The sequence below is a fragment of the Ciconia boyciana genome, chromosome 8, assembly GCF_034638445.1.
Source record: "Ciconia boyciana chromosome 8, ASM3463844v1, whole genome shotgun sequence".
Lineage (NCBI taxonomy): Eukaryota > Metazoa > Chordata > Aves > Ciconiiformes > Ciconiidae > Ciconia > Ciconia boyciana.
In genome coordinates, this window is record NC_132941.1 from 43,383,902 (window position 1) to 43,410,144 (window position 26,243).

The 26,243-nt window shown below is 45.5% G+C and overlaps 2 protein-coding genes across 2 annotated transcripts; both read right to left on the reverse strand.

Moving 5' to 3' along the window:
* Nucleotides 1–518: 518 nt before the first annotated feature.
* Nucleotides 519–15,916, reverse strand: LOC140655631 (neurotrypsin-like). The gene is made up of 15 exons (XM_072870369.1): nucleotides 15,695–15,916; nucleotides 13,567–13,612; nucleotides 11,946–12,182; nucleotides 10,491–10,614; nucleotides 9,590–9,765; nucleotides 8,929–9,076; nucleotides 7,912–8,090; nucleotides 7,354–7,495; nucleotides 6,055–6,257; nucleotides 4,911–5,052; nucleotides 4,428–4,633; nucleotides 3,773–3,851; nucleotides 3,402–3,524; nucleotides 2,579–2,859; nucleotides 519–829 (listed from the first exon to the last, which is right to left on the reverse strand). Exons 1-15 carry the CDS (start codon nucleotides 15,764–15,766, stop codon nucleotides 519–521), a joined length of 2,469 nt encoding a protein of 822 aa, XP_072726470.1. The 5' UTR covers nucleotides 15,767–15,916.
* Nucleotides 15,917–20,518: 4,602 nt separating this feature from the next.
* Nucleotides 20,519–23,276, reverse strand: CHCHD1 (coiled-coil-helix-coiled-coil-helix domain containing 1). Its single transcript, XM_072869355.1, has 3 exons — nucleotides 23,094–23,276; nucleotides 22,368–22,486; nucleotides 20,519–20,931 (listed from the first exon to the last, which is right to left on the reverse strand). The coding sequence occupies exons 1-3, from the start codon at nucleotides 23,233–23,235 to the stop codon at nucleotides 20,818–20,820; spliced, it is 375 nt and encodes a 124-aa protein (XP_072725456.1). The 5' UTR covers nucleotides 23,236–23,276; the 3' UTR covers nucleotides 20,519–20,817.
* Nucleotides 23,277–26,243: the final 2,967 nt, after the last annotated feature.

Sequence of the window (26,243 nt, forward strand, 5' to 3'; positions counted from 1 at the left end):
CCCAGCTGTTGGCCTGTTCCTCAGCTCAGGTCAAATCTTCTGGTTCCTGGAACTGAAGAGAGCTGTTATGAAAAAATATCTGAAGATTTCCACTATGCCAGAGCCTGGTGCCATCTTCCAAGCATCTCACCTCTCCTTGCAGCATTTCTCAAGTATGCAAACATACAAAAATGGGAATAGATTTACAGAGGCAGGTCTCTCTCCACTTCTACCATTTCTGTGTACCAGGGCAAAGGAACAAGTGTGATTGCATTACAGGACTCATAGTCAGAGCAACATCAACTTATCATTCTTACCAGCGTGCACCTGCTTTCTCTGCTCAGAGATTACAGACTAAAGTGAAACCAAAGACTTTAAAGAATCAGCCACAACTGTTTTTCTCCCAGTTCTACATTAAAGTCCTTTCCCAGTGTCCAACAGCAAAATAAGTCTCCATCAGTCACAGGCCAGAAGCCACAACCTTTTGCTGCTGCAGGGCAAAAGGACCATATGTTGAAGTTCCTAGAGCTCAGACATTTTCATTTTAGCTTGGTCACTTTCTTGATCCAGGGTACATATTTGCTGACCTTTGTGTACACACCGGGGGAATCCTTCCGACCACAGCCGTAACCCCAGGAAGTGATCCCCAAAATGATCCAGCGTCCATTTGACCTCTGACACATGAGTGGCCCTCCACTGTCACCTTGGCAGCTGTCTACCCGTTTATCTTCAGAGAGGTTCCCAGCACAAATCATGCGGTTAGTGAACTTCTGCCCGTAACGGACCTCACAGTCTTCCCGTGGGAGAAGAGGCACCATCCCCTGCAGCAGGGTTCTCGAATAGGACTTCCCTGGAACAGAACAGACCAGCCAGACCAATTCACATACAGACAATAGCAGCGACCTAGAGCAGCGGTGCTCCACACAAAACCAGATGTTTCTACATTTAATGTCAAGACTGCAGCACAGAAATAGGCCAAGCTCAGCATCTCTGAACCACCAGAACTTCAGAAAATAGTAGTGCCAAGCCAGACCACAAAAAAGAGCTGTAAGATCAAAGAGATGGGGAAGAGGTTGGAAAAAGAGGTTAGATCAAAGTATGAGTCTTACTCTTGGTTCTGCCAACAAGTAATTTGAACCTTGTTCAATTTATTTCACCTCTCTGAGCCTCCATTTCCTCCTCTGTAAAACAAGGACAATGTTTTCTCAAGAGAATAAATGCAGTAATATTTGTGAAGTGCTCAATCCTCAGAGAAGTTTTGGAAGATGTTTCAGAGGCATCCAAATATTATTCAAAGGGAGCTCGCTTCATCTTTGGATGAGCGAGCTCGAAATCTCTTCATCTTAGAGATTTGTTTCTATTTGCTCAAATCTCTTTATTACCCCAGACTTGCTCAGAACATACGGTTCCTGTGCTATATTAGAGTATGACCTTTCTGTGCCCAAGGTTTACAGTAAGTTCACAAGGTAGTAGGTAACCACACCTCTCATTGGGAAAGCAGGGTTTGGTGCGTGGGAGGGATTCTAGCCATTAAGTACCAGTACAGCTTAAGGGAGTTACATGGCCAAGTTGCTCCTTGATCCTCCCCAGACACCCCAAGGTGACATGTGCACCTGGCGCAAGTCACTCCAAAGACAAATGTATATTTGCAGTTAAACACTTGAGGTAAGAGCTAGGAAGGATGGCTAAGTCCAAAATCAACAGACAAGCTCATGGGGCTATTTGCCTTTTGGCAGCAAGTCTTTCTGAACATATGGCTTTACTCCAGTCACAGTAGCCCCAGAAAGGCCTCCTTGCCCCAAGCCCTGCATTGCGTCTCTGAGCCCCAAATGAGGGAGGATGGGGCAGCCAGTTATAAAGCTTTGTTTAGAGTTCAAAGCTGTCTCTAGACCTTGCTAATGCATGCATGTCAGGACTCCACTGAGCCCAGCATTTTAAAATATCGCCTTGAGAGCGTTAAGTATTTAATAATTAATACTTTCTAGAATAGTCCCTGCTCCCTTTTACCTAGGAAGCTCCACAGCAATGTGCTGCAAGAGGACAGGTACAGGCTGTCTCAAACCTAGTGCAGAAACCAGCCTCAGAGCCCAACTGCCCCTGCAGCAATATCCAGGGAGAAGAGATCAAGCAAGGTTGTCTGAGAGAGATTCCTTCCACCTCTAAGCCTCCACTTCACTACTACGGTATCATGAAGAAGGCAGGAGGTCATGGAAACATGGGGGCCTCCCACAGGCTTTGTACACCAGCTCTGCACAGGCTGCTGCCTAAGGGGTCTGCTGTGGGCAAACATGCATGTAGAACGGGGAAGAGAGAGGACTGTGGCCGAATGGCAGCATTGCTCCCTCCCACAGCTTCAGGAGGATGCTTTGGCAAACAAAACTTCCACCATGGGCAGGCTCAAGAAGCTGCAAAATCAGAAGAAAACACAATGGCACAAAAATCACCTCACCTCTCCGCTCCGTGACACCATGTGCTGGCACAGACGATAGGAGCAGTAAGCACATGGCCTTGAGTTGTGCAGACATAAATTAATGGCCCATGTAGGCTCCTGAACCCAGACTCCCCCACCCTTCTTGCTCCTCAAAGCCCCATCACTCACCTGTGTCACCCCAGCCAGAGATGATGCAAGCTTGCCTGTTGATGTCAGACTTCTCTTTCCTGTCGGGCAGGCAGACAGGCAGAACGTGGTGATTGAAGGAGAGACAGTGCCCCTCTCTGCCCCGCATCCGGACCAGGGCAATGTCATTATCGTTGCTGCCAGCCCAGTAGTTCCTGTGGAGGACGATCCGCTCCACGGGCAGCTCCCTCTCAAACTCGTCCTTCACGCCTGTGTGGTAATCACCCACCCGCAGCAGGTAGCGCCGCACATCAACACCAAACCTGGAGAAAAAGACACTGAAGGTCTTGATACTCATACTAAGAGAGAAACAGACTCACACAAGTCTCAGTTGCTGTGAGACTGAACCACCTCCTCACAAACTGATAAAGCAGTGCCAGCTACAGGACTGTGGGACCTCTTCAGCAGATGTGATAGTGCCAGCTGTTGGGGTCAATGCGTGTTCCATGCACGAGACTTTATTATTTTTTCTTATGAAAATGGCTTCAACAGTTGCAAGGTGTGTGACCTTGTGTTCACAGTTCCTTAAAGCACTGAAAAGCTTAAAGCACTGGCAAAATGCTGGTTCCCTTTAAGTTGTAAAGCCTCAAAGTTAAGAGGGCAGGTGTAAGCAGTGAAGGATAAAGCAAACCTATATTGAGTCATCCCCATAAGTGATCCAAGATCACATACATCATAACCTGAATGTCTTGTTTTAGAAACTTTGCTCATGTGGGTCCACTGGGCTGGGAGGATAGCCTTGTATGAGGTTATCTTGTTCATCTTTGAATGAGCCCCCCTCGGGGCTCCCCACTCACAAACGCACCTTTTGAAGCAGTGGGCTGCAGTCACTACCCAGCAGCTGCTGATCAGTGTTGCTCCACACAGCAGACGAGTATCTCGATGAAAACCCTTCAGCCGTAGTGAGGCCTGCCATGGCCAACCACCTCTGAAGAAGAAACAGAGGAATAATAGGCATCACACACACAAGAGCTGTCTTCCTCTTTTCCCATCCACTCAGCCCCCTCTGGGCTCAGCTGGCATGCATTCTCGCCTAGATGGGCCCATTGGTTCAAATCAAGTTCAAAAATCACCAGTGAAAATGTGTGAATGTATTCAGCATTTGCCAAGCTATTTCCAGAGCCCGTAGGAAAGCTGGAACCAGTTCTGGCTTTCCCGGCAATTACAGGGTAGTACCTGAGAGACTTGTTTCCACCTATGATCCTTTTCTTGCGACGGTGAAGCAGGCGCATCCCACACACACCAGATTCTGGACCTGCACAGCAAAGTTAGAGCAGTTGGGTAGATACCTTCAGCTTAAGTATCAAGAATTGCTGTCACAGAGCCAAATACCATTCGCCTTCCCTGAGGGCATTAATTCTCATGGTAGTTGACTGCATTGTGTTGTGCATATGGAATTCATAGAATTCCATTTTTGGAATTCTGGAAATCAGAATTTGATCCCATAAGTTTCCTCAGTTTTGGTGGAGGTGCTTACCTCCAGTATCTGTAGTCTTATGCCAGGAATGGGACCTCTACAGCTATTTCCTCAGTGCTCTAAACCCCAAAGTTTGCTCATGGTTACAGCTCTAAGGAAGGGTATGGTGACTTGGCTGTGGGGAAGTTCTGCAGGCTCAAAGGCCTGACATAGGTGGAGCTCCTCATTCTGGAGCACCCTGTGCTCATAAGAAGAGACAATGAAAACAAGGAAAAAGTAGGAGGTGCAGGACAGGACATGCTTATTTTGTAGGTGAAGTTTCAGCCCAAGAAGAGAAGAACTACAGGGGAAAAGCATAAAAGCATGCAGAGATACTACAACTGGAGCCCCAGACTGCTGCATAGAAGAAATCACCTGTTCTTCTGATGTCTTGGACCTTCTCTTCCACATAGTCACAGATCACACCAGCATCCTCACTGTGCCAACAGCTGTGAATCCCGGTGTCAGGCCTGACACACTGCCCCAGGGCGTGCTCTGTGCCACTGCATTCTACCTTGTCCAGATGGATGGGCCCGTGGCCTTCACCAAAATAAGCCATTGCCCTGGCTTTTGCTGTACCACTGCAATTAGAGAGAGGGTGGCTAATCTGCAATAAGCAGAAGGCAGGTGAACCTGATGCACCAGCACATTTTAAGAGAAATAATATTCATGTGTCTCTCCGCACACAGACAATAGTACAGTACTTGCTGAAGGCACTGTGAGAATAGGATCCTACTCCCTCAAGCATATGCAGGTATGCCAAAACTAAGAAATGAAGCCCCCAGAAACAGGTCCAGAAAGAAGCGATCCCCCTGAGAGCTGTTTCTATCTATAAGACGCGTGTACCAGAGCTCTTACCTGAATCCCAGTTGCCTGCAAACTACTGCAGCGTCTCTGTCTGTCCAGCCATCATCACAGACACTGCCCCACTGCCCATTCAGGAATACCTCAACCCGTCCCTCCTTGGTGCTTTCTCCATCCACCAGCCGCACAGGAGGCCCTGCAGCAGAAAACACATGGGTCTCTGCAAGCAAAAATACCAGAGAGTGTGAGGTGCCCAGAACTTGTGTTCTATAGGAAAAGATGAATCCCAGACATCAATAAGCTTAAAAAAAAAAAAAGGCATGTTTCTATATGAAGACTATGCCCCTCATTTCACCTCTGTGCTGAATCAGAAGACTACATACATATTAATTTATTTAATACATAATGGAAATCATTAGTGGATCGTATTCTGAAAGCTGAGTAAAGAGGAGAACAAGAACAGAAGGAAAGTTATTAACTCCTGAGCCAAGAGTGGACAAGCCTAAACATGCCTTGGAAATAAATCCATTAAATTATAAAACTATTATATTATTCTCAGCAGGAGGAGAGTTTTACATCCAGGAAAAACAAAAAAGTTGGATGCTGTCTATTTTAATAAAAAATGTCTGACAAATTGGAAAGTCTCCTGTACTAGGGAAAGGGGATAGTATCAGGCCTCATATAAATATGGAAATTATGCTAACTTGAAATACATTCGCAATTTTAATTAAACGTGTGCCATCCACACACGAGAGTGCCAATTTCCACACGACAGCCCCTCACGTCTGAAGTCCTCTTGTCTTGGCAAGGTGTGACACTAATGTAACTACACCAGTTTCCTGAAGGGTCTAGTTAAAGGGGTTCCATGTTCCCAGAGACATGGGGCTGAGGCGTCTCACCAGTGAGCAGTGGCACACTAAGGCAGCCACCGTTCCTCAGCCCCTCAGGTTTGTTTTAGAGACTGCCAATTCTCTCCAGTTTCAGTTTCTCTGCAGGTCTGGCTGTAGGTCTGGCGGAGCCACAGCTCTGTGGCTGTGCCCCAAGACAACCAGGGCTTGTTCCTAGGAGTCCTCCTCAAAAAGCAGCCCCCTCACTGAGACAGCACAGGGAAAACTCCCACATCTGCCAGAGCTTCCAAAGGAACAGACCAGCAGGTGACACTTCCCCACCATCCAGGGCAAGAGACAAGGCAAGTTACCCAGGCTGCCATCCATGACTGTGTTGCTCTCGGGGGAACACCGGATTCCCACGTCCTCTGTGTGTGAGCAGTCGTGCTGCCCCCAGTTGCTGTGGGGACAGTCCAGGAGGGACAGCTCTGTCCCCAGACAAGCCACATCATCCAGTAAGATAAAGCCTTGGCCAGCAGCATAGTCCCCTTCAGAAGCCAGGGTAGCAGGACCACTAGAGGAAGGAAACAGAACATAACATTAGATTCATTAAAACTCACTAATCCCATGGAGGGACCCAAGCTCAGACCCGAAAGGAAACTCCCCCGCAGAGCTCAACTGTGACATCGGTGGCCTCCTGACCTAAACCACTCCGTGACACAGAGGATGGCAGCCAAGCAGCTTGCACATCTCACCAGCTTCAGTTTTGAGGGAGGCCTGCTCAGACCAGTCCACTTTCTAGTGTCTGGTCAAAGGCACAGTCACAGTAGCACAGAGGGCCAGCTATCCCACAGAGGCTGCTTTGCAGACGTGACACCAGGTACATCAATTTGGGGAGGGGCTAGCAGAGGAGGCACCAAAAATATCAATATTTAAGTAATTCTTTTTATAGCAAGCAGCTAACTGGAATTGAAATGCAGAAAGCTGCAAACTTTTAGGCACTACAAGAGATGACAAACATGGTATGCGGCTGAACTCAAAGGGAAGAATTTAGTATTTTTCAGTCTATAAAGCTGAAATTTTACAAGGATACCCTAATCATATTTAAAAAAACACAAAAAAACCTTTACTGGCTCCAAGACTACAGTGTCCTGATTTTAAATCTTCCCCAAACTCATATGTGGAAGGACGACAGTTCAGCAATGGGCTCAAAGAAAAGCATTACAAAAAATCCCTAATACTACTCTTTTTTGCCCTGATGGTCTTCGTTCAACTACTGAAGCAGGTGACGTGTTTAGCCGACAGAGCAGATGGGTGATATCGTTTAGCTGACAGAGCAGAGGCGGCAGTGCTGAGCTGATACACCTGGAAATTTAAGGTGTATTGAGAGAAATTTCTGACTTTGGTGAGGGGTTCATAAAGACAGTATCAAGCCTGTTATCTGCTTTCTAAAACAGGCCAAGGCAAGAGATAATAAAGATTTTTTTTTTTCCCTGGGAAAGGGTGTGGATACCTATTAATCTTTTCTGAATAAAGTTGTATAATGGTAATAACCCTTCTAACAAAGACAGCATTGAAGGAAGTAAGGTCCAGCCTATGCCAGTGATGGGGCATGGAATCTAGTCCCTGAAATTAGGAAGCACAGACACTACGCACGCTCTCAGTCCTACCTGAAGCCCAGCTGCCTGCAGACCACCTGGGCACCGAGGTCTGTCCAGCCATCATCGCATACTGTGCCCCAGTCTCCGTTGTAATAAACTTCTACCCTGCCTTCGCTGGGGCTGCGGCCACCAGCCAGCCTGACAGTGCCCTCTGCAAGGGGTGGGAGAAGGGAAGATCAGCACTCAGCAGGGGTGAAAAGAAACAGCCTGTGCCCCACTGCTGAAGTCTCTGTGCAGCCCATGAGTGAAAGAAACCGAAGACACAGATATCCGTGGGTACTCAAAAAACAAACATTCATTGCTCCCAAACATGCCCATCTGTCAGGGGAGGATTCACCTCGGCCTTCCCATGCCACCTGTGGAAAGCAATGGGAACACCACCAAGCCTGACTCTGATCCATTCCCACCAGCTGCTTGCTCTCTGCCTCCACATCTGGCAGCCCTTGTGGGAGCCATACGTAGGAGCCCTGCAGGATCCTGAAGCAGGGGAGCTATCTGCTGAGCAAGCTGTGTAATATGGGAGTAAGACAGACCGCATCTGACTGGCGTAGAGCTGTAGATCTGTACCTGTGAAAGGGTCACAGGAGACCCCAGCATCTTCAATGTGGTCACAGTTCTGCTGTCCCCAGTCACTCTTCTTGCACTGGTCAAGAGAGAGTTCATTGCCTGAGCACTCCACTTCATCCAGCAGGATTGGGCCAGATCCCTGCCCATAGTGAGCCCATGACAAGGCTTTTGGGTTCCCACTGCAAACGGGACAGACACATATGCTCACAGTAAGGAAGGTCACGGTCTTGTGCGCTCAGAGTCTGCCTTGCAGAGGGACTCTCCTGTGCTAGGCCAGTGTCCTCCCATAGATTATCTGTATTTCTGACACAGTCGTGTTGCCAACTGTTAACTGAAATACCTTATTGGAAAGGTTTGTAATGAGACCTTCCAACACATAACAAAAATGTGCCTGCAACATGGGCAGTTCAGACACCCGGGGAGTTCTGAGGACAATGCTGCTTCAATCTCAGCGACAGGCAAAACTCCCAAAGCTTGAGGGAGCTCAAAATGGAATCATCCATTTTAAACAATTCTGTACTGATTTATTTTCAAGAATGCTCAGTATACAACAGCTCCCATGTCAAGTGCTGAATGGCATAGAGGAGAATGAGGTGCTCTCTCTTGCTTTCCTGTCTGAAGAGGATAAGGGCAGTCAGCGAAACTGGATGTGTTTAAACTTAACCAAGTAAACAAGTGCAGTTCACATATGGAAATCACCATGACAAGTTATCACTGAGGCCAAAAAGATTTGCATTAGGACATGAGTGCAAAAATAATGAACAGGGATAAACACAAACAGACCTTGGATAGGGATGCACCAACTTTTTTTTTTTTTTCCACAGCATAAGCCCATAAAAGTGACAGGAATCAAGTACAAAATCCCTTTATAGGATGATAAGTCCAGAATTATCTTTTCCAGGGTTTCTGTACACTTCCCATAGAAAGGGCTGGTACTATAGTGAAAGGACATGCTCTCACGTTTTTCATTCTGCCTACCTTTATTACCACTCCATGACGTACAGCAAGGGAAATTACCTGAGTCCCAGCTGCCTACAAACTACTTCAGCATCCCGGTCGTCCCACTGGTCATCACAGATGGTACCCCACTTGCCATCATGGTAAACCTCCACTCGCCCTTCAAAGCTCTCCTTCCCCCCAACTAAACGCAGCGGGGCACCTACACCTGTGCTTCAAGAAAGGGAAAGAGAGCACAACAGAGCAAGACAGAGACAAAACACATCCAGCAGTTTGGGGTATAGAACCATTCACCAGCCAGAGGAGGTCTTGGGTTGCTCTTGTCCCACCCTACGACATCCTCCCCTCTAAACCCCCCCAGAAGCATCCATGATTGCAACCCACAGTACGGGTGCCGCTGGTCCAGGGCTGGCTCTTTAACTGGCTGCTACAGTGACTATGACTTTGCTGCCTGCAGACAAAAACCTGGTTTGATAAAAAGGGGATGTGGTCATAAGCAACAGCCATCTTTCAGTGACTGTAGAAGTATTCCCGCTCTGAGTATTTGGGATTGGGAAAGGATGGATAATTTCGACTGGAAGGAAGATAACCACCTGTATAGCAGGTGAAAGAAGAACATGCTCCAATGATTTGCTCTTCACAGCTTCACGACCTTAGATTTTACATCTTATCAGCAACACTGATGCAAGAAACAGGGAGCGAACCTCCCCTGGAGATTTACCTTCTGGAGGGAGACACGTTACCGTGGCACTCCCCTGGTTACAAGCTCCTGACACAGCTTCCCGATAGCCACACTGCAGCAGGGCTTTCTCATCCCCGTGGCAGTTTGCTGACTGCAGGTGCAGGGGAAGAGGCCACAGTCCAGGATGACTCTTCTTCCCAGCTGTGCCGATCTCACTGGTACAGAGAAAGCAACAGAGCAGTGAAGCGCTGTAGCGCTGCTTGACTTACGCTTGTTTTCCCTTGGTTCTTGTGACTGCAGCCCAGCTGTGGCATTTCACATCCCAGTGAGCCCAGTTGATTGGGAGTGCATAAAGGGGTGGCCATGTACAGTCCAATGGGAAAGTACAAGCAAGCACAAAGCAATTCCCACCTCTAGCCCATTTTGTCTTCCTACTTACTGCAGAGGAGTTGGTGTGATCAGAAATGGCACCCTCATTTGAGAGTGATAAACGAACCCATTAACAGACCCAAACATCCAAATATCTGAATCGCCACCTTCCTTCTCTGTGGACCTTATCTCCTTGCTGTTTGGAAGTTTGAAGGTCCAAATCCCAGATTCCCAAAGAGGGTTCACACGCTCAAAATTTCTAATAAATCACTACACAAACTCCAGCTGGTGATACTAAAAAGGAGACATGATCTCACAGCTCACTCATCACAGCCTGGAGCACCAAGCAGAAACTACTGCTTTAAAAAGTTCTTGCAAATGCTGGTTGGGGCTTGACATAGCCATGGAAAGAAAACAGTAGGAAAGGACCCTGGTAAGTGGGAAATGAGCCCACAAAACAAACTCCTCTCCCCCAGCCAACACATTATGCCAGAGGAACTGTAACCAGAGAGGCTGTTCTTTCCAAGGCCACATGAGCACGTAACTCTTGCAACCAGGCTGAGGTTCCCACCTGAGACCTAGCTGCCTGCAGACAACACTGGCATCCCAGTCAGTCCAGTGGTCAGCACAGATGGTGCCCCAGAGTCCACCGAAGTACAGCTCCACACTGCTATCTTCAGCCAACCGCACAGCACCTTCCAAAAGAGAAGAAAAAAAAAAAAAGATGCCATCTTCTGATAGAGGTTTCAGATCAGCAAGTCTGGGACTTGAACTGCACCTGGCTTTTCTCATCCCCGTTTTGCTGGTGCTGTCACTGAAGTTACTTGTATGAAGGAGTGCGGGACGTGGCACCTTCCCAGTTCCAGCAATGGCTGCTCAGGAGGATGGTTGGTGCTACATCCATTTCAAAGCCATGGTAATACTGGCAGGAAATGTGGGTTCTGCCACGGCTCCAGGATTTTCCTTTTGTGAAATGAGGGCGACTGACATTTCTACACACCTTGAAAAGGTGTATGGAAGTGGCAGGCTTTCTAATTCCTATGACACTCCACTGATTTATTTTCCATTGATCACCTCACCTATGAGAGTCACTGTTGCTACAGCTAGATGTTCAGTAACAGCAGGTGAATCCTCCTTAATTTCTCTAAGAAAAGGAAGTGCCAATGTAAATGCCCTTTCAATTCCCACTGCACTACAAATATCTACCGCTGTTTAGAAAGCACATCTCCTCACTCAGTTACATACTGGGAGAAGGGTACACCTCTGTCTGTAGTACCTCAATGCAGGCACACGGCACAACTACACTTGTTGTATCCTTCCCTTTAATGAAGCCATCTTTGAAAGCACTTCCACTGACAAAGGAAAAGACTTTGTAATTTCATTTATTGAACTAGAGCTTTACCTGCTTTGCAAAATGCAGGAGAAGGGAGGAAAGTCAGAAAACAGGAGGACAAACAGAACATTTTCAAGAGTGCTACACTGGAGTCAGGGTATTGAGAGAGCTCTGCTCCCTTACATGCCTCAAAATAAGCAGCAGTCCTTGTGTTGGCACTGCGAGGAATTTTAAAGTAAGCCTATGACCTACCTTGCCACAGAAGATTTACGAACCTAGCCACAGAAGATTTTTCCTTGTTATATTTGAACTGCTATAATTACAGGAGAGCTCTGATATGGACACTTAAGGAGCAGGAGTGGGTTGTTTTCCACATAACTTAAACTGTTTTCAAAGTGGCATAAGTTAACAGTAAAAAAAAGAAGTCTCCTTGTATGAGAATAAAAACATCTATACAAGGCATTATGGCTCCAGCAGCTTAAATCCACCCCCTACTATATACACACGTTCTTCTCCCACACAGGCTAGCCTCTAGTCCTAATTATTTCAACAATTTGGGACAGTTATTGTACTGTGCTTCTTTCACAGGGTGTCCCACCTGCTGCTTGCAAGTCTGGGCAGCACACATTTCTGGCCTGAGCCCCCCGAGACAGTGCAGCCCAGGCGCTGGCAGAGACACGCAGCAGCCCTTACCTTGGTTACAGTCGCAGTTAGCCCAGCCGATGGCCCCTGATGCAAGCCGGTAGAAGCACCAGGGTGTAGTTCCCCCATCCGGGTTCCTGCAGTGGTTGTGGTCCCCCAAGCCACGGTCTGGGTACTGCTGGACATAATCGGGGAACTCTGCCCAGTTGAGGCACTCTGCCCCGGCCTCAGTGACCGCCAGTGAGCCATTGTAATACCCAAGAGGTCCGACGCCACACACGCTGGACGCTGGGCACAGGAAGGGAGCTGTTAGCATCACTTAAGGCATCACAAACCGAGGCTCAGACAGTGTGGGAGATACCAGCTGATCTCCTGAAACACCTCCCATGTCTGCAGTCTTGATTGCTACTTGCTTGGTTTCAATTCTATCACTCTTCAAGGCAGCTGCTCAAAGAATGTTTAGAATACGCACTATCTAAAAACCAAACCGATCTGGAAGTCATGAACTGCCCAGATAGACTTTTGAAATGTGTTAACTCTGGCCCGAAACATGGACAATTTGAACTGGTTCCTGTTGCTGTTTATTTCAATAGATGCTCAAGCAGCACTTGAGCCTGGCACATACTCCTCCACTTCCTTCCCCTCCTGCTTTGGCACCTGAATAAGATACTCTTAAATTTGATCCTAGGCTCTTTAGAAGATTAATTGCCTGTCTAGATTGATTGAAACTGAGAAGAGTTTCAAATTAGCTATAATTTAATTCTATAAAGCGGGAAGATGGGACATGATGTTGTATTTCATTGTTTCATATTCGTATATCACCTGGCTTATCTGAACTTGGCCAATGTATAGGAAGAAAAAGGGAACCTATTTTGGGGGGAAGTGCAGGTGTCAATGTTCCAGGGCAGTGCCCATGTGAAATCTTTCATGCAAAGAAACCTCAACAATTAATTTAATACGGTCTTTAACAAATAAGAAAACTCTCAATTCATGATCCTGAAATAAGAAAGAGGGAAAGCAGAGCCAGATTCTGTGTGAGGGTGGGCTTTTTAGAGTGCGTAACATGGGAAGAGCAGACTCAGGAAGGGATAACAGTTATAGGTCTATTCACTGAATAAACAAAAAGAAGCCAACACTTTCAGAAAACCCTTCTGCCATAAAGACACGTAGGGCAAACAGCAAGGGTACAAAGAAACTTTGCCTCATGCCATTTGCCTTCTAGCCGCTGCCAAACCCAGAGGGGGTAAGTGACAGCTGAAGGTTAACTGCAAGGTACAAAAATGAGAAGCAGTTACAGGTAGGTGTCTGGAAAACACACTGTGCTCTTTACATCAACTGGGACCCTCAGAGCGGGGTGTATGAGAATTCAGAAGTTATTAGAGCAGAGGAAAGGTAAGCATGCAAAAAGACTGAGGCAGAGAAAGAGATGAAAGGAAAAGAACATGTGGGAGGAGTAGGGAACTGCAAGAGCATTAGACATGAAGAAAAGAAAGTGGTCTGGCCATTTTGGGGAAGGAGATAAACAGACATTGAGGCAGGAGAAAAGACTGAAGAAATAATGGAAAGAAAGGAAGAACGCCAGGTAGCAGTGGTTCATTGTACCTATGGTCTCAGATCACCACTGCAGGAAAGAATCTGCCCGATGACTGAATTAATAACTTCTTGTTCTTACCTGCACTGTGCAAATGGTTTTGGTTGGGCTGGGATCCCAGGAAAGCCTGGGAAAAGAAACAGAGCAAAAGCAGAGAGATGATTATCCGATGAAATAAACATGGGCATGTCCTAAAAGCAGCTCGGCCTTTTGCTGCTTTAGGCAAACACACCCTAGTAACCAGCCTCTTCCCCACTCTCCCCATTGCTCCTCTTCAAATCCAATCACAGCTCTGCCCACTAACAACAAAATGAGTAATTACTGGCCTGCAGAGATTTACCCTTGATCTAAGCACTACATTACAGGGCTCTACTTGTTCTTTTCCAGTAGAATTGGAAGCCTGAGTGAGATGCCTATGGAAAGAAAAGCTAGAAGAAAATCATGGTTACCAGTAAGAAAAATAATGAATAACCATTCATTCTCTCTCTGTTTATAGGGCAAGCAATCTATGGCCACAGCAGCAAACAGAGATATATCTACATGATGGGATGATGCCCCCTGTTAAAATAGTAATAAACATCTGTGTACAAAGTGGGAAACACCTAAAGAAGAAAATCCAACAAGGCTTTTTGAGGATTTTGTTTTTAATACATGAGAATATGATATGGCCTATGGTATTACTATCCAAATGGTGTTAAATAGCTAAGAACAAAAAATACAAAACAAAGCCCTCAGAATTCCAGCATCCTGTCCAGACCCAGAAGAGCATTTCCTCTTACAGGCAGTGTTTTTGGTGGTTATAACTTGACTGCTGGCTGAGAGATAGGGATCTCCACTCAACACCATTACATGGTGTGCAGGCAGGTGCAAGATCTTCACAGACCCAGAGTGAAAAGAAGAAACTGTACATGCTTCTGCTAGCTCCTTGTAATTTAATTCATTTCTAAATACTTTTAAATGGACATTTCTAATACTTTTATATGAACAAGGAGTTGTAATTCACAGAGCAGAGGTGTGCACATAAAGAATACTAGCTATTGGAAATGGTTCTGTTTTTCTTCAAAATGCAGTAATTTTGCTTCTCTCAGCTTCCCCTCTCCCTGGAAAAAGGGAAGAGTAAAATTTGAAATTAAACAAAATCCACCTCTGGAATAAGCAGAGATAGTTCCCATGTCAGATGTCATTTTCAAATCAAGCTTATGAATATGGTCCAGCAGGTGTTGACAACCATGGCCAAGCTCCAGCATCACCCTCCAGAAGTCAGAATGTGACACTGCATATTGAAGATGAATTCCTGACATGGTTCAGAAACAGCAGATCAGATCTCAGGTGTGTATGCACAAGGGGATGCACAGATAACACAGCATTTAACTGAAAAACCCTTTTCAGCCAAAAATCCATCTGTCTGCATGTATCAGGCTGTTGCAAGCCCACATAATGATCTGTGGACCAACAATAGGCCACCAAAGGACTTATCTGAGGAGGTCAAACCTTTTTGCAAAGAGAGGGAAGTGAGCTAGGCTACACTTTTGTGACCGCACCAAACAGGTGACTGAGGCACAATCCAGGTCCCCCGACTCCTAGCTTTTAGTGTGCACCTGCACACACATAAGCCTGCAGGCGAGAGAGGGATGGGTTGGACTCCTAACAGGCTATATATGAAAGTCTGAACCTGCTCTTGTTGGAGACAGACCACAAATGAAAAGAACTGCAGTCCAAGTAATATGCTTCCCTTCTAATGAAAGATGAGTTGCTGCCAGTTCCCGTAGCCGTTTCCAAAATCCCCTAACGCTGACCATCACCACCACCAAATTTTAGTGCAAACAGCCTGTGCTGCAGCCACTGCCCCAGGTCCGTGTGGCTATAAATCATCTGTCCACAACAGCACTAGGGGTAATGACTCAATCAGCAAAGAACAGAAACAAAGGCTCTCTCCTGCCAGGGTCACTGCAGCGCTTGAGAAACATAGGAAACCTGAGCCAAAGCATCTGCAAGCCCTTGTGCATCCCGCTTTCCTGCTTTGTTTCATTTTCTGAATTTCATATACACAACAGAATAAATCCCTCCCCAAGCCCCCAGCCCTTCCCATGGACCACAGCTGCCTAGACGCTTTGGAAAATATATTCAACAAACAGATCCACTTACAGTGAGGATATTAAAAGAGCCATACGACTTCCTACAAGCAGATAGAAGAATAACCATTTCTTACCTCCACACATCTGAGACAGGATAACAGACTCGAGAGCTCTACCAGGAGCCCGAGTACTTTGGGGATCTCCATCCTTCCTGTACAAAGTGGGCAGAAGCTTCTTCAAGCATCACATTCTCCTTCAGCTGCGGGGCTCAGCTGCTGCCTCCTCCCCGGGCTCTGCAGCTGGCTTGCCCGGGGAGCAGGGCACTAGCGGCTCCGCACCGGCGGGAGCGGGCAGCCTCTTCCATTTCTGTGTAGGGAAAGAGATGTAAGGGAAGGGACCAAAGTTCCCAGCAGCATCTCAGAATTTCACTTTCTCCTTCCTCTCCTCATCTCTTCTCCTTGATTCTTCTCTTCGGAAGAGGGAAGAAGAGGGGAGGGAAGTAAGGGAGGAGAACATGCCCCAGAATTTCTCTAGCACCCTTAAAAACAGGAGGAGGCAAGCGCGGGCGGGTGGGGCGCAGCCCGCTCCGCACCCCCGCTGTCCCCTCCCTCTCCCCAGCCCCAGGTACGCGCTTCTCCCCGAGCCAGCCTCCGCCTCTCCGCCCCGGCTACCCCGCGGCTGGGCCGGCCGCGCTCCCCCCGCCGGCGATGCCTCCTTCCCACAGCGGCCTCCTCCTTCTCTCCCCGAGCCACAGCGGCTGCGGCTGCGGCGGGAGCCGGGGCCGTCTCCCGCTGCAAAACCTCCGGCCACGAAACTGGAAAAGGGAACGGCTGGTGCGCGCACGCTTGCCAGAGATTAGGCTTGTTGGGAGGAATCTGGACTTTATCCCCCCACCGCTGCCTCCTCGATGAGCTGCTTGCAGCTTCCTGAGGTCAAACCCTCCTCAGATTTGAACCCAGGTGAATGGGACCCAGAAAACTTCACGTTAAGCAGCTTCCAGATCTCCCCGGGGAATACCCACAGGTGGCACAGCCCTCTCCAGGCTACATTCCCGATTTTCAGCCCTGCATCTTGCCGTCATGGGTGTTGCCTCCAGAGATATTTCCATCGAGCGTCTCCTTGACCTTGGGCCGTACAGTTATTTTACTCGATTGGCTAGGATGCTTTCCAGAGGGTTGATCATTATTGTATTGCTATGAACAATCCTTTGGGGTTTTTTACTGTTTTCAGCTTACTGCTCCTTCATATGAATTAGGGTTAGAGGCTACAACAAAAGTTTTAAACATTAAATCTAAGAAGGTAATTGGTCAATTTGAAGCTGTTCAATCTCTGAATTTTTTTCACACATTCCCTGTGCTACTCCTCAGCTCAGTCTAATGGGCATTTCCTATATTTATATTCTGATTTTGGACGGATTAACTCCTGGTGCTCTGCAGTGTGAAACATGAAGGTCACCTTAAGAAATGAGCTCACTTCTGGCCAAGTCTGCTGAGCAGCATTTCCAAAGACACCTTCAGCATAAAAACAAGCAACAGGCTGATAAAAATCCACTGGCTTAACAAAAAGCCTCTTTTTTTCTTCTCTCACTTATTGCCCATTACTCACTTCACATGACAGTTTTGTGTTGCCTCATCCTCAGTCACTCATCAAATGCAAGGAAATTCCACTACATGCTGGATCTTTTACAGGAGTCACTGAGTGGTAGGAGGGAGCCCTTTCTGGAGCAGATTTATACCACAGTGCATTCTGGACACAGTGGATTTGGCCAAGTATTACACTGAGTTAATTAGGAGCAAATCTATATCCTCGTAGCAAGGGAGGCAGATGATCAGGGCAACAGAGGATGGAAATAGCTTAGATGGTACAGCACACTGTAATTCTCAGGCAGCACTGGCAAAAAGGAGGAAAACAAAATGAAAAGATGGGAATGTGTTGGAATTTAGAACCACTTACTCTGGTGAAAACACAAGGAAAGGATATACTGGAGGCAGGAACAGAAAATCTACTAGCGTTCAGAGAAATCTGCTCCTTAGTCAGGAGTAGAGAGGTTGTTGATGCCCCTTCAGAACTCCCGAAGGAAGCTCATCTATTTAGCCCTTTAGACCTGGAAAGAAACAGCTGCATTCAGCCTCTGACACATACTAATAGGGTTTAAAGCCTCTAGCAAAAGCCTGTACTGGATTTCTCTCACAGTAGCTTGTAAGTTCCTTCCCTCTCAAGGCAAGGCTTTCCTAGATAAAGTGATTTCCTAGATAAAGTGGTTTTAAAGGAAGCACAGACCAGTGCACCAAAAGCAACAGAAGTCCAAGTCTGGTATTCAGTTCCTGGACGAATGACAAACTGTGCAAAGATACAGTGAGTTTTGCCGTTGTCTCCTCTGTGGCGGGTCCTCTTTTGGAACTATTTCCTTCTTGCCAAGACTCCCCCCTTATTTTCTGGCACGTGCAATGACATTTTCTTGAGAGAGGTTTCAGATTCTCAAAAGCTTCTCACGGCTACATGGCCTTCTCCAAAGTGGAGATGACGACCAAGAAGGAAATTATAGCAATATAACTATGGCAGTTTAGATAGGTAGCATATCTAAAGATAAGGTAAAACATACCTCGAACTTCCTTGTGTGGACAAATTTGAAGTAGTTGTAAATACCTAAGTCCACTGTTTAACACAAATCACTTTCTCACCCTGATATAAGCATAGTTCTATAACAATAAACCTATGATTCCCTACAGAGTCTGTCTTGATCTTTCCAGATTATTCTGTATTGACCCTTCTGAACAAGAAGTACCATCTTCTAAAATGCTCTTGGCTCTCTGGAATTCAACCTATTTCTCCTGAACTGGCAGGACTACTATTCATCAAAACCAGCTGAAATATCAATGCTTCCTCCATAAGAGATCTTCAGTGAAAGCCTAAAAAGAGAGGTAGTTAATAGCAATCATACCCAGAGCTGGTATAATACTCAAGCTGTAAGGAACAGGAGTAAGATCAAGGAATTCCAGCAGATTTGCTTAAATCCTGTAAATCCGACTTAGGAGGGTAGAACAGCTAGTCAGCTTTTGTTTAATTCTTTCCCCGACACACAATCACATACAGGTCTCTGCAGCAATGTTCTTAACCAGTGGGCTCAGCACCAGAACCCAGTTTTCTTTTATTGCCCAGCAACAGCATCATGGGGTGGTACTAGCCCTGAACTAAGAGAGGACAATGTCATTCACTGCAGCTACACACATGAACTATTAATGGAATAACCTGCAACATGAGCACATCACAGAATGTATTGGAACACCCAATATAAGCTTAACAGTGAGATATGGGGAAATGGCAGCAGCCCAAATTGCCAAGGGCAATCAGTAACTGGAGGTTTTTTCATTACAGCATGGGATCCTGAGCCAAAAGAACTGATAGAGTACTGTTAAAAGAAGCACTGTAAAGCCTGGGTGCATCTGAAAAGCATTCTCTTTCCTTCCTTTTTCCTCCAAATAAATGCATTCCTTTAAGGACTGGAGAACCTTAGCATAGTAATTTTAAGCTTACAGTAGACATGTAAAAGGTCAGAAAAAACCCCAAATGACTGAACTTGTGAAACTCACTGTGAAGCAGTAAAATCCAAAAACAGCTGTCCAGATTAGCGGGAGCTGCGCAAAATTTCAAAAGTAAAAATACAACAAAAATGTGTTCAGTTTCTCTGTTACAGCCTCTTATATAATGAGACAGTTCTTCACACACACTAGAATTTGGTACATTTAGCATAGCTGCTAGGTTAAGAGGTGCAAAACTATACTTGTAAGTTTTAATACAAAGAAAGAAAACCCATCATCAACAGAAGTGAATTTAGAATTCGTCGGTTCCTCACTCCCAACTTAGCTTGTCTCCTTCAGAAACAAAGAATTAGCAAGTAGCTCTCCTTGTTAGAGAGCGTCTTTTGGACTGAAAATGCAAAACATCATAGAACCAGACTGTTTTCCCAAACTTACATGTGGACATCAAGTTCTTACTGACCCCAAGTCCTCTGGAAGACCCATTTATGTCACAATAGCAACCTATTCATAGCAATTCTAGTAAAATAGAATAAGCTACCCTGTGGGATAACCCACTACTGAGCCACTGTAAGTAACAGTTAAACGAAAATTGCTTCAATACCTTGAAAGCATACACTTGGCCAATATTTATGTGATGAACAGGTATCAGCCTGCGGCTCCAGAGAAGTCAGCTCCAGCTCCATGCAAACTCTACAGTTGCATGTGGGTAATAACATAGTCTGTATGTGCCTGACGCTCTTCTTACTCTGCTTTTTCTTTATGTCCCAAAGAATGAGTGATATAAATGGTTATATCGTTAGTTCTCTGAGGAACTGCGTTTTTTCTTACCAATTAGGTACTTGTCCTAAAACAACAGGGACCTGCCTGCAGTTTTGTGGTACTTTAATGAAAAAAAAACCAAATCAAAACTAGTAATTAATTACGAGATTTTAGTATCAGTCCATGCTGAACTTTCTCTCCTCCTTTTAGTTTTTTTTACCAAAACAACGGAACATTTCGTTGTAGATTATGAGCCACCCAAGCCAAACAACAGTCTTGCATTATTTTATTATAGTGCAGACAACATAATCAATCTGACATGACACCACACCTGTCCCACCTGCAAATCAGAGGGCCTAAATCACAATCTTCTACATTAAAGGTATATTTGATCCTTACCAGTGTATTGTGTATTAACAAGGTATTTTGCTGGAGATTTCTTCCTCATTCTACAGCCTTCTTGTACAGCAGCAGGAATTCAAAAAATTTCAAGAGGAACCAAATTGTGTATACATACATGTAGGAGTACAAGTCATGAGATTACTATCAAATTTAAGTTGGCTCAATGTCTGGGCCTGAGCACTTTTTGATAGAAGCTCAGAAGTTAGGCAGGAAGCTTATACATGAGAAAAAGTCACCCCCTGACTGTTAGAAAAGGCATTTACATGCATTCCTAGAAGATTTTATTTTACAGTGAGGACCTGACTCCACACTGTGGCTAGTTGAACAACACACCGCAGAAATTCTAAGACTGCAAGACCCAAGAACCTCATATGAACAAAGTCAGCTGAAGGTCAAGATGGGTGTTTTTCACTCTGGAAACAAAGGCACAGTCAAGATCCATACAGCAGTGCTGACAAATACCATGTGACATCAAACGCTCACTGAAGTCTACTTTTCACTTTTTTGACAAAGACTCCAACTTTAATTCCTTGTCTGCAGTCCCTTAGTAAAGCACATTATATGTAACGTGTGATCTGAGGAAACCTCCTCAGGAGCTTGTTCACTTTGCTTGAAGTTAAGTTTCCCCTTGGTGACAGAGTGTCCTCCTCACTTTGATCCTTGCGCTCCTTCTGAAACAGAAAAAGAAACCACAAAATATTACTTCTGTTTATTTGCTGAGTTGACTCTCACCCCCAAAGACTACTACTAATTGTACTTGGATGTTTCTTTGAGAAGAATGCTATTTCTTTAAGGAACACTTATAACAGCACTTGGCTTAATAATCACAAGGCTTTCAAAAGCTGATGACCTTTCAATGGTGAAATTAATGAATGACTGACAACTTGCAAAGATGATACTCTTCCATATTCTTATTTAACAATATTATAAACTTACAGTAACAACACAGAAGATTTTTTATTTTTACTTTCTATTATTCACTTGTTTCCTTTGTAATCTACCAAATAAATTGTGGACAATTTTTCATTTATGCTGTCAAACAGCAACAGTAAATGACTGTTTATTAAATGATGGTACTATTACTGAAAAAAATGGAAACCTGAAATCACTTTAAGGACAGGTTTAGTACCTGTACTTACCTTTAGTCTGCTTTTGAAACTGACTTGATTTCAAATTTATCATATAGCTGGAAACCTTTAATTTCCAAACAATACAAAATTTATTTTTCAAGAAAATGTCTAGCCTTCAAAGTCAGAAACAGCCTAAAAGAACTCCTAATTTTCAGAGAATCTGGAATAGCTGTAACTACCTCATGTATCCTGAAGATTCTGTTTGTTATGAGGATTACTGAAAACACCAGTTATTTCTCTACCACCTTGTCTCCACCCTCACCCCTGCAAGGACAGAACTATTTACAGATTTATGACAGATTGGAATTTGGGAATCCTAATTCCCCCCAATCTCCCGCACTGTCTAGATAATGCAGGTATTGGATTGGTACCCGACTCAGCTATTTCTTAATTGTATGAATCAGAGCAGTTGCTGAAACCTACCTACACTGTACATCTCCCCAGTTACAATATAATCCACATCTCACACCATACAAATCACTGCTCTACTTAACAGCTCCAGACTGTACTCTCCCTCATTCAGAACTATCATGTAATATGGAGAAGAGTTCTGACTGCTGTTGCTTCATTAGTGCTGAAATGTTAGAGATTAAAAACTGGAAGAAATCAAAAGAAATGGCCTAGGTTAGGGTCAACTGACAGCAACTAAGCTCTGCTTCAAGAATCTGACAACACAAAAAGGACTGGGTGCGACTATTGTTTCATCCTTAGATATCACATACCAAACATCCAGTCCCTTCCTACACTCCTTTATTTTAATTCTAATTTAATTTAATTTTAATTTAACTTCTGCATTCAAAAAGGAAGGACTGTATGTTTGATCTACACCATTCTGCATCTCCCCTACAGCTCAAATGAGTTAGAACACAAATCAAATTGTTCAGAGAACATTATTATTGTTGGCACACAAAAAATGGTTAGGGGCTTCCTCCTTCCCTACTACTAGCCTTAAAGAACACAAAAGAGGCCTTAATTACTTCTGCCTTTGCCACGCAGTCATAGAACATCCGGATCTCCTCGGCACAAGCTGTATCGTTGAAGTCATTCTGTTTCCAGCAGGCCATCATCACTGACATCTCCGTAATGCATGTCGCTTCTAGGAGGGAAAGACACAACCAAAAATCTCAGGTGTTTGGGATTTCTCGCTAACAGCCTGCACAGTGCATACATCTCCAGAGAGAAGTTTAAGATGGGGTAGAGGCAGATGAGAAAAACAACACTCAAGTAAAGATCTCATCATTGCTTTGAGTAGAGAAGATGTTGCTAGCACAAAGATTAGCACCGCTGCAGCCATCTAACATCTGACTGAATTCTCAAGGTAAATGCTACGCTGAGATGTAACAAAGTATTTTACATGCATGATTCATATACGGAATATCACAAGACGCAAATTTAGGGTTGTTGTATGGGAAAGTAATCTTTTCAAAAGAACCCGTGTGCTAATTCAATGGCGCGAACAGAGCCCCTTCCCCTCCGCTGCCCTGCAGAGCACAAGGTGCTTCCGAGCGGGAACTCGACCCAGCCGTGACACCACCGGGACCCTTCCCAGGGTGAAGCCGCAGGAGAGCGGTGGGACAGCTCCCGGGGACGACGCCGGAGGGCCCACCGGCGGCACGTCTACCCCACAGGGGCTGGGGGCCCCCCATCCCCGGCCGTTTCTCCCCGGGGAGGGGGCCTTTGACGGCCTGGCGCCGGCAACTCACCTCCCGCCTGCTCCCTGCGGTTCGCTACCTTGTTGGCCAGCACCAGCGGCCGCATCGGGCGGATAACCGGGGGCCGCTTCTTCTGCCGCCACTGCCCGGAGACCCAGCGGGTGACCCAGGCCGGGTAGACGGGCGCCGCCATGCTCTTTGCGACGGGCCGTACGGTGAGCGGGCCCCGGGCCCCGCCCAGCCGGCGGGCGCCTGCGCGTTGCCCTCCGCGGGGCCGCCGCCGTGCGGGACGGACGGACGGACGGACGGACGGGCGGACGGACGGACGGACGGACGGGCGGGCGGGCGGCAGAAGCGTCCCGCCGGGCGGCACCGGCCGTGGCGGGGACGGGAGCGCGCACCGCATCCTCCGGGCTGCGACAGTGAACGCGCATCCGCCGGGAGCCCGAATGCGGTTGCCGATAGGTAACGTCGTCGTGCCATTAAACGGCGAGTCAGTCCGCTCGTGGCGCCACCTCGTTTTTCCTCCCCCACCCTGTTTTCCAGGCAAAGGCCGTGAAAATGAAGGAACTTGTCACAGTTTGTGTGTTATAGGGAACCACCCGCTAACAACTCCACAATTCACATCTCAAAACTTCTTCTGCAGCAAACCTAACCCATGAAGGAGCATACACACCAGAGCAGAAGAAATCATGGTTGTTCCAAATAACGGGAATGGAACTTAAGGAATTCTTTTGCAACTGGATGGAAGCTTTTCTTGGTGCTTCACACTCAGCACCACTTCACTCTCAGCCCTTCATCTCTCTCCATTACATACTAACAGCTGGATCTCTCCTGCATTGTTTGCTGATGTCCCTACCTTATCTTCCAAGAAGATACTGAAACGGCTGCTTCTGAAATGGTAGTGGTGTTCCCACAGCCTCGCACTTGGTAGTGGAGAATCCCATTGTTCCCAGAAGTTTCTTTCCTAGTGTAGGATTTAAATCCCTGGAAGTCCTCAACTCATCTGGCTGATTCTGGAGCCCTTATGTCCCCAGCTGAAAATGACAGGTAATACAGAAGGCACAGTAACATTTCAAGGGCTGGGGTACAAACAGATTTCTGCACAGCATGAGGGACAAGGTAGATGTAGAGAACTGATGAGTTAGACATTGGACTGGGGACCTAAAATACTCAGATGCTTGTCATATAGTGGTCACTGAATAAGCCATCTTATCACCGTATCAGGGCTCCTTCAGGCACCAGCAATTTCCTTTGTGCACTGGAGGACATAGGAAGAATCAGTTTTCTTCCACTGGAACGTTGGAACAATTTTTTGCATAGCACATTGCTTTGGATGAAAAGAATACATTCAACCTCCTAGCTATGGACATAAAAAAAAAAAAGCACTCCACTTGCCTCTGCCCAGTCAAGGAATTTAACAAGACATTGGAAATTTGGTTACCTTGATTTAAACATCACCATACCAATATCAGAATATTCTCAGTATCATTACTAGAATTTACTGCATCTGCAGATTGAATATATATGCTGGTATGTCTGAGTCTGTAATTTTTTTTGTGGTATTGTTAAAATAGTATTTTCTTAGTCCACTTAAAGAATATGAGAAGACATTTTCAAGTAAACAAAGGATTTCTTTTGGTCCTCTTCAGAAGCAAATTTCCATCTCTTTAGGTCCAAATTCAAACAGTCTGTCTGAAAGTTCTGAAACATTTTGGTAAGAGGGATGTTTCTCTACTTCCATTTTTTCTGATGGGACAGGAAATGAGCTATTGTTCTAGCTTGGCCACCAGTGGAGAAGAAAAACAAGCCTGACACCTTCAAATTAGGCTAAAGGGCTTGCATCCTGCAACTCTAAACATCAGAAATCTTGCAAATTCAAGACAGGGAGATTAAGTACTTTTCAGTATTCCAATTCATGTGAGGTTCAGCTACTCTTGTTTTTGCCTCTTCTAGTTACCCCTACTGATACCCACTTTTCTCTGCTGCATTTGCCTGCTGCAATTACTAACTAGACTTGCACAAGAACAATAAAAAGGAAAGATGCAAATACTAGGACCTAAGAGAAGCTGAACTGCACTCCCTGTAAATCAACCTCCCTTCTTCCAAATAACATTAGCTAATGGTGGCAGCACCTTCAGGTACGTTAACCTTCAAAAGCTGATCTCTCTTTTAAGTAATTCCAAGGAAAATGGGGGGGAGGCTGAGAAAGAGAAAGGCAAGCTACACAAGGAGAATTGTAATAGCTTCCTGTCAGTTACTGCTGTCTGCATTACAATTTCTTTTTTTGGCATTCAGCCTCGGACTGGAACATCAGCCTAAGAAATTCCTGAGCAGACAGAATAACGTACGTGATGGTGTCTGCACACACCATGCAGAGATGTCTGAAGCAAGACACAAACATTTGTTTTAAAGGAGAATGTGGAACTACAGAAGAGGTGTGTTACTCAATAGCCAAGTCTCTCTATAGCCTGTATTTTGTATAGCTGATAGCACAGAGACACTAATGGATGCAACAGAAGTTCCAACTTTATAGGGACAGTCAGAAACCCAATTCCCTCAACACACTGATGAGTGAACCCCACAGATGTTTCATTGTGAATCGTGAATGTACAACTATAAAAAACATGTAAAATTCTAACTGCATTTACAACTACTTTACTTGGATCAACATAGTTAAAGCTGGATCCTAGCCTGCATTTCAGCTCGTCAAAATCAAAATGAACCACAGAGATTAAATGATTAGTGTTAGATTTGAAAAGAATCTATACCACAACTGGAATAAGGGCCAGTTATGATGCTACAGTAAATGCTATGCCACAATTAAGTACAATGCTAACAATGCTGTAATAAAATACATCCTTAAAATGAGAATGTTGTCTTAAATACTGCTTTGAGAGGTGAGAAATTACACCATGGATCCTTCGCTTTCTGGAGTAACTATGTAAAACCTCCAGATACTGCCTAAAAAACAATTAGGGGATGAGGCTAAGAAATCAGTTGTAGTAGGAGAAATTAATAGAGCGGATATCCATGTCTTTCTGAACTGCTTGGATCCAGCTTTCAGGTAAATTCCAGTATATTCACCCAAGTTTATCCTGAATTCCCCAATTCTTCTCATACAACTTCATAATACCCCCACCTACCACAATTTTTTCTCAGCTGTCTCACCCTGACCTCCTTGAACTCCAATTTAATTGG